Source organism: Hermetia illucens, chromosome 1, assembly GCF_905115235.1.
Source record: "Hermetia illucens chromosome 1, iHerIll2.2.curated.20191125, whole genome shotgun sequence".
NCBI lineage: Eukaryota > Metazoa > Arthropoda > Insecta > Diptera > Stratiomyidae > Hermetia > Hermetia illucens.
Genome location: NC_051849.1, coordinates 86,905,725 through 86,914,371, shown reverse-complemented (window position 1 = coordinate 86,914,371; position 8,647 = coordinate 86,905,725). Strand labels below are relative to the sequence as shown.

The 8,647-nt window shown below is 42.7% G+C and overlaps 1 protein-coding gene across 1 annotated transcript; it reads left to right on the top strand.

Moving 5' to 3' along the window:
* The first annotated feature begins 4,184 nt into the window (after positions 1-4,184).
* On the top strand, positions 4,185-7,248 carry LOC119654347 (glycine-rich cell wall structural protein 1.8-like). Its single transcript, XM_038059726.1, has 3 exons — positions 4,185-4,275; positions 6,373-7,180; positions 7,238-7,248. Exons 1-3 carry the CDS (start codon positions 4,255-4,257, stop codon positions 7,246-7,248), a joined length of 840 nt encoding a protein of 279 aa, XP_037915654.1. The 5' UTR covers positions 4,185-4,254.
* Positions 7,249-8,647: the final 1,399 nt, after the last annotated feature.

Genomic DNA, 8,647 nt, shown 5'->3' with positions numbered 1-8,647 from the left:
TGCAAGCAAAGCTTTCGCGTACAGCAAAATCAGTTGCTTTCAGTTGTTGCACAATATAAGCATTTTGTACCGATTTTTAGTTTTTATGTAAAATTCATTGAGCCGGCTCATGACTAGCTCTTGTCTTACTAGCATGACGTCTAGTTGACCATCGTGGGCTTCTGAGTACCGCTCCTCTTACTCTTGCATCATTTTCTGGTGTAGTTACACCGCGCCTCGGACATGTATGCCTCTTATCCATTATGTTACCTATTGATCTGAAGTGTTTCACCCATCTGAGGAAAGTATTACGACTGGAAACAACTCCATCCCGACCGACATTGAACTGTAAACGAAACAATTGCTGCGTAGCTGTAATGGGGCCGATACACTATCAAACAAATTGCGCAACGCAGGCTGTTGGGCAATAATTTGCTAATGTATGGGCGCGTTTGATGCGTTGCGCAAATGTTCGACGAATTCCAAACATGTTTGAAATCTTTTGCGCAACGGAGACGTTTGCGCAACGCGTTGCGTAGTGTATGGGTGTATGGGTTGTGCTCTGTTGCACAATATTTGTCAGGTGACGGCTGAAGTATAATTTTCGAGAAGGCAGAATTTTCCCCCTCGTCCCCGGAGGGGTTGGAAAAGTTTATGGAGGAGGAAGGGGATGGTGCCTCCTGTTCAAACCCGGTCAAAACTCAATGCGCCCATTGCCCTCATAAGGTTATAGCCATTTAAAGTGGGGTTCCTTTTACATCAGCATGGCCAACTTGAATTTTCAAACCTATCCCATGAGGACGATATAATGGGGAGGATAGGTAGAGGAAAGAAAGATTCTCTTCTTCTAACCCCGTTAAAGGACAACGGCGGTCACAATCCCTTTAAAAGATAGGGTTTAATTTTGAGCCCTATTCCCGCAGTGATAAAGGGTGTCCTCTCTCTCAAATTCTCTTCGTTTAATGGGGGGTATTTTGTTATCATCAGTTGAGTCTGCTTACCGTACCCCGGAGAGTAAGAGTGGAAAGAGGATATATAGAAGAAAAAAAAATGTCCCTCCTTTCCACTTCTGTCAAAGTTATGGCACCCCGAAAGGGGCTATTTTCGAATCATAAATAAGGTCGAGTAATAATCGTCCCAATGTGGAAGGGGGGCTACAGAGGGGGTCACCCCCACCATTCTACCCCTTCCGATAACAATACAGAGAAATACAATACCATTTTAACAGCATATTACTCGTTCCGTTTCCAACTTGTAACTAAGTGTATTGGAATTACAATTGCACAACGCAACGTTTCGCATTGCTCTGTTGCGCAATTTGTTTGACAGTGTATGAGCCCTATAGAGACTCACCAGTTTTAATGAAACTGCCATAAACAAACAAACGACGTGGTAACTCTCGCTGCTCCATTGCAACTGAATTTGCGTCTTCTGTGTAGAAGAAATATCCCACCACGCTCTCAGTACAACGCAGTTCAAAACTGTCCATCCCCCGTGTGACCCCGTATAATCAGCTATGTTGCTCCAAAATTGTGGGTATCTTTAATAAACTAGAGGAGGGTTTTCAAGTAAATTTCTAAAATATAGTAATATGATATTATTAACTTTATTTGACCAGATTTCGGGATAGGATGTATTTTAAGGACTAGATTTTGTATAGGTATATCCCTGCAATTTTTTTTAAATTTTTCGGTTGGATAGGTTCTGAGAACAAGACCGTAGCCTCAGCAAACTTCGCATTATCATGGTCTACATTATAGCCTATATTTCGTGTTTAAAGAATGTACTTAAGGAGTGACTCTATGAATATGTATAACAATATTAACTTCATTTGAGCAGGTATTGATGTGGGGGTATTTTGGGGTTTAGATATTGCATGATTTTGCAGTTAGATAGTTTTTGAGAATAGGCCCACGAAGTAACCGATCGCTTTCTAGCCCTCGCACTCGTCCTCTTGACATCTTTTTATCTAATAACACACATGGCTGTATTCGGAGGAAAAAAGTGTAGACCTCCTTTTGCTTGTATAGGACCTTACGTATTTGCGTATGCATGGAGGTCCATTATTTCAACCGTCTTACCAAATTTCGTCTCAATAAATGTAGCTGTTTCTGAGAAGAATGCATCTCAGAGAAAGACAGGCACTAGTAAACCGCATTTAATAAGGTATGGGTTTACACAGGTTTTATATGAAACAAAGCCCTAAAAAGGACCGGGGAAAAGCAGCTACTTCATATGTCGGTCACATATATCGAATATTAAGACGTTTACATTACCTTTCTATCGCTTAAGGTGTAGTGAATTCATATGAAACTGATAGCTCACATGTTATACATTTGTTAGTAATGATAAGATTTTCACGAAATTTTCCGCAATTACGCGCCGTACTGTTCTTTATGCTGCTGCGTAATTTTAGTGATGGCTTCAGTTAATTTCGCAGATTTGATAATATAATATTCTTAAGTTTATTGAAATAATTATCGGAATGGAATGTATTTACAGACCTAGATTTAAACTCCAGACAGCTTTATACCACTCACTGCATGTGTGTGTGGTGAACTGAGACAGACCAGCAGAAAGACGGTAAATCATTTTTAATAAGGTTTTGTTCTACACAAATCCTTTTGGGAAAGGTTACAATTTCCAGTCCGTTGTCGGCGGGGGTGGAGAATTTATGGAGATTAGAGGCAGGTCTTTCCTCATAGCGGTCACCCACCTCCCCCCTAAAAAGTAATGACCCCTCAAAGTAGGCCATTTTTGATATCATCATAGTAAGTTAATGTTTAATCGTACCCTGCCAAGTGGAGATGATGGAGAGGACTAGCAGAAGAAAATAGAAGCTCCCCCTTCCACATACTCCTTATCGCCTCCGGGATGCTGTTGAAAATTCAACCTTTGCGATCCTTTTTTCAAGTTTTCTCACTCAAGCCTTTGCGCAAAAAAGTTGTGATTTCTATTCGTTTCATTGCTATTTTTAAACCATTAAATTACCACTTATTCCTCTCTTTTTTCGAAATTGGCATTGAGAGGGAACTGTTGGAGTCCTTTAGCCAGACCTCACCAGCTTTTCATGAGAATTTAATCATGAATCTGTCCCGTGAGCCGTCCATCGGAAATATTTCGTCTACTACTAGAAAAATGAAAATAAAGGCGAAATTAATCAGCAAATATGAAAGCTTTCAGTTGAGCATATAGACTAATCAAATACATATGTATGTAACTGGAAGTTTCCAAGAAGCTACAGTGAAAAAAAAATTTCCGATTTTTCTACGCACTAGCATCTTGGAAACGCCTTGGGAAGTATGCATCTTCTTTTTCTTCAGGCTTTGTCCCGTTCACAAGCGGGGTCGGCTCGTCGTGATCGGCTTCGCCATATGGCTCTATCGAATGCCTGATCTGGGTGCAATCTCGAGGCTTTCAAATCCCTATCCAGCGTATCAAGCCACCGTTGTTTAGGTCTGCCTTTTGGTCGTGTATCTCAGGTACAACATGCAATCAACGTTTCTCTGGAATTTTCACTAATCTTCTTTTAGGGGAATAACGCTTCGCTAACCACTTAACCAAAATGCAGGTTAATAACAAAATGTCTTTTAAATGCATTTAATTAATTTTCTCATAATTAAATGTATTGGTCAACAACGAATGAATCATTCTGATGCCAAAGAAATCTAAGAAATCAATGTTCTTCCACGTATACTATCTTTTGAATGCAGACTTCGCTTGAAATTTGGACCTAGTTTTAGTGTAAAATTTCGTCTACAATAAAATGTTAATAACTTCATAGAATAACGTGTTTTCACTTTATTGAACTTCATGTACATATGCATATAATTTTCCGTATTATCAGTCATAGGTCATTGTCCTTTTTGGTTTTTTCTTCACTATTCCATTTCAAACTAGAGGTTTATGTACATATGTATTATATATATTTATTATGATTTCTTTTGGAGACACTACATTCAGATAGCTTCGACCATGAAGGGAATCCAAAAACAATACTAAATGCAAAAAAAATCGTAAACAAGATTTTTCAGACATTATTTCGACCTCACAACTTATTAATGCGGGAATTGGTACCTCCCCTTGTCACAATGATTAGGATTTTGAACTACTTTCAAAGAAAATTCAATTAAAACATTATGCGTACATGCATATGGTAAACCCATATATAAAGCCGAAAAATGCTGGAAAGAGCATTCAGTGATCTTCTAAGCAACGAATAGTTTCTCCTATTTTGAATTTATCAGTATCGTGTGTACTTCATGAAACTGAAAAATGTATAAATTTGTCGTGAGTGTAAGTGGGTTTTTAAATTATATATTCACACATGTAAATAGATACTTCGCGTTTTCACACCTTTTCTTTTACCCCATTCATGCTACAATTTCCAATTTATTTATAAAATTGCCTTGAATGAGATAGAATCTCAAATAATGTTTCGAAATTTTTGAATTCATAGTATGGCAAAGAACAATGAGCATTTCCTCACCGAGTTCGTCATTCCCATCCCCGCATTCTGAAATTTGAGGCACCAAAACGAAAGGAAGGAACCATTCTACTCCGCATTACCAGCAACGATACCAACGATAGGAGAATACAACTTTGAGACCGTTGATAATTTCTTCTATCTAGGGTCGGAAATCACAACCGATAACAGATACGATGATGAAATCCGCGCACGGTTGTTGTCAGCCAACAGAGCCTATTTCAGCTTACAAAAACTGTTCCGCTCGAAACGTCTCGCCATAGGGTCAAAGCTCTTACTGTACAAGACTATGATCTTGCCAGTCCTCATGTATTCCTCGGAAACTTGGGTTCTTAGCAAGAAAAATTTCGAACTCTTGGCCGCGTTCGAGAGAAGAATCCTCCGAAGAATTTTTGCCCCCCTACATGAGGATGGACGATTCCGTAGCCTACACAATGACGAAACCTATGAGCGATACCATGACCGTCCGTTGTGGATAAAATCCGGCTCAATAGGTTACGATGGGCGGGTCACTTAATCCGTATGGATGAGGATGATCCCACCCGGAAAGTCTATAAGGGCAATATCTATGGTAGAAAAAGAAGCCAAGGCAGACCCTGCCTAAGATGGAGCGATGGCGCAGGCCAGGACGCCAGACAGCTTTTAGGGATATCGAATCGGTGGACCTCGGCGCAAAACCGGGATGTCTGGAGGTTAATAAAGGTTAAAGGTTAATAAAGTGGGGCTCACATCGTTCACTAACTTTTCTTTTTTATTTACAAGTCCCCCATCTTTATGTCTTTGTATTTATTCTTTATTGAAGTCCAAAATTCTTCCCACTAATCCTGAAAAAATCCTTATATATATTTTTCACAGTGCCAGTTTTATTGAAAATCGGTTAGTACCAATGTATGCCGTACAATTCCTTAAGGAACCTTTAACTTTATTGTGACAGAATTCGTTCATCGGAACTAGGCTTATATAACTTTCCTTGCGTAAATAACTATGTATAATTAGTTTTGAAGTCTTATCGGAATAATACTACTAAACCAAAATTCAATTATGAAATGTTTACATTCATGTCCAAACTACTCTTATCTAATATCTTTTTGTAATCTTCATCAAATGTGTCAGTTTCGTGGGAAAGTAGGTATCAGTAGCCGCTCCGAGGAGCCTAATTAGCACTATGGTGCCCCGCTTTGATGTCATATACTCCTAACACCATGACTGCTAAGGTAAGAGCAGGGGGACCCTCAAATCGTAGCATTCACGAAAGAAGCACAGCTCTCTTACACTGCAACTAGAGATATGCCTGAGGTCCTCAGAGAATTTTTACCTAATATCCGTAACCTGGCTTTAGTTAGAGCTGGGCAATCGAAAACGAAGTGCCTGAGTGTTTCTCCCTCTTCTCTGCAGCTTCGGCAATGCGAATTGTAGGGTATACCGAGCCTGGCGGCATGATCTCTTATAGGTCAGTGCCCCGTCGGGACGGAGATGGGGTTTCTATGTTCATTGCGCAGAATGTGCCTAATCCGTGCAGACTCGCTGGTGCTTTCAATGCTATGTCCAACCAGAACCGCTTCTTGGGACCATTTCTTGCCAGTCTTGGTGGCCCTTTGCACCTCTTCCGGCAGTCCTAGTATGACTGCCAATATTTGTGTCTCCAGCAGTTGTTAAAGATTACCCTGGTCCGCTTCCTGAGGCTTCATTCCACAACGGTGGCAACTTATTGCTATATTTAGCAGAGTATGAGACTTTGAAGACGATTTTCCTTTCCTGAGGTGACTTCCAAAATTATATAACAAGACGGAATCAGGTGTATCGAACCACTCATGAAGCTAACTACAAATTAAATTCGGAAATTTTATTGTTGATAATTAAATTTCTTATGTCTCACAAGATTATCAAATATCTTTCTTCATTCACAGTTTGTATTTGCTATTTTGATCGTATTGGCTGCTGCTGGACACGGCGGATATGAACACGATGGGCATGATGAGCACGCAGGACATGGCGGCCATGGAAGTTATGGTGGACATGGAGGGTGCAATGAAGGTCACAGTGATCACCACGGCAGCCACAGCGGACATGGAGGATACAATGGTGGACATGGCGGCCACCACAGTGGACATGATGACCACCACGGTGGACATGATGACCACCACGGTGGACATGATGACCACCACGGTGGACATGGCAACCACGACGATGGACATGGCGACCACCACGGTGGACATGGCGGCCACCACGGTGGACATGGCGACCACCACGGTGGACATGGCGACCACCACGGTGGACATGGCGACCACCACGGTGGACATGGCGACCACCACGGTGGACATGGCGGCAACCACGGTGGACATGGCGCCAACCACGGTGGCGGCCACCACGGCGGACATGGCGGCAACCACGGTGGCGGCCACCACGGCGGACATGGCGGCAACCACGGTGGCGGCCACCACGGCGGACATGGCGGCAACCACGGTGGCGGCCACCACGGTGGACATGGTGGCAACCACGGTGGCGGCCACCACGGTGGACATGGCGGTCACCACGGTGGACATGGTGGCCACCACGGTGGACATGGCGGCCACCACGGTGGACATGGCGGCCACCACGGTGGACATGGCGGCCACCACGGTGGACATGGCGGCCACCACGGTGGACATGGCGGCCACCACGGTGGACATGGCGGCCACCACGGTGGACATGGTGGCCACCACGGTGGACATGGAGGTGAATTTTGTTTAACACGTTTGTTTCAATAACTTATCATATCTTCTTCTTTTGCAGGACATTATTGAAACTATGAATAAAAAAACAAAAATAAATATGAAAATGAATTTCTTTGCATTTAAAAGATACTATTAAAATACTGGTATAAAATAACAATGATTTGATCCATATGAAAATCGCAAAGGATCAAATGGAAAATTTGCAAGTTTGCAAATTTTACAATTGTTATGTGACAATGTCGGCAACACCAAATGTTACAAAACATTAAAAATATAGTTTAATAACGTTTATGTTTGAAGCGCCAGAGCTAAACGGCCACACTACCAATTAAACACCTCCCCGTCATCAAACCTCTGCGTTAGTCCATAACTCTTCATACAACAGAATGGACTCCAATGAGCTCACGAGAAGATATCTTCGGCTGAAGATAAGGCTTTGGCCGACTTAAGGACGAAATTCCTGCTCCAACCTTATTTACTTCTAAACCAAGGGCCGCCATCCATCCGCATACCCATCGCTTCAATCTGCCCAGCCTGCCTTGCATCTGTGTGTCCAGCAACAAGTCCTGCAAAATCATCTGCCTAACCGACCAAGCACAATTCTTTTGGTATGTCAAGTCTTTGCAGACTGTAAAAGGAAACATTCCAGAGCTCTAGCTCTACAAGTAACCCTGTGCTACCCTCGCCGTAATCTCCATCCTCCTCTATCTCTTTAGCGATCCATGGCACAGTGAGCCATAGCACAGTGAGCGGTCTATCACATACCCCTTAATTATCCCCATGACGTATGCCCCAACCCATGGAAAGAATTTTGTAGTTTGTTTAGCAGGCCTGACCATACTATCAAATTGAAGGTGTTACGAGGTGCATTACCCATTGAGATCGACGCCGCAACCCCGAAGTGAACTAAGCTTGCAGGTCATGAGCACTTGCGCTCCGGTGCATGTTGATTTATGAGATGCGGATCATGTTTCCGATCTGAAGACCGGACACGATTCTAAGTCGGCGAGATGTACAACGGTATCTAAAGACCTACCATGATTCCCGCCACCTTCCTTTTCGTTGCACCTACCCTCATCTGCCCTCATTTACATGTTGCTCTCTGTGAAATCGCTGGCAAGTTATAGGTTGTGGTAGCTTCGTTGGCTTTGGTCTTCAGCTGTCTTCCCTGGCTTCGTAGCACGTGCATCATATCGTTCGGTTTGTGCTGTGACGAGCTGACGAGAAGAAACATTTTCTTGTATGCTGAATATTCCCCGTCCTTAGAAACCCTGTCGACTGAATTAACACAAAGTGGCAAAGACGAACCTCCACGTGGTGGCACCTGGAAACGCACGCCGTATTCACATTGACTTCCTGGTTGTGATGCAGTACTTGAATGCCCTGTGCGACCATAACCTGGATCTGCACGGAAACTCATCTAAAGTGACTTTTTAGTTCGGTAGAGGCTTTAGGTAGGTGTTGTATC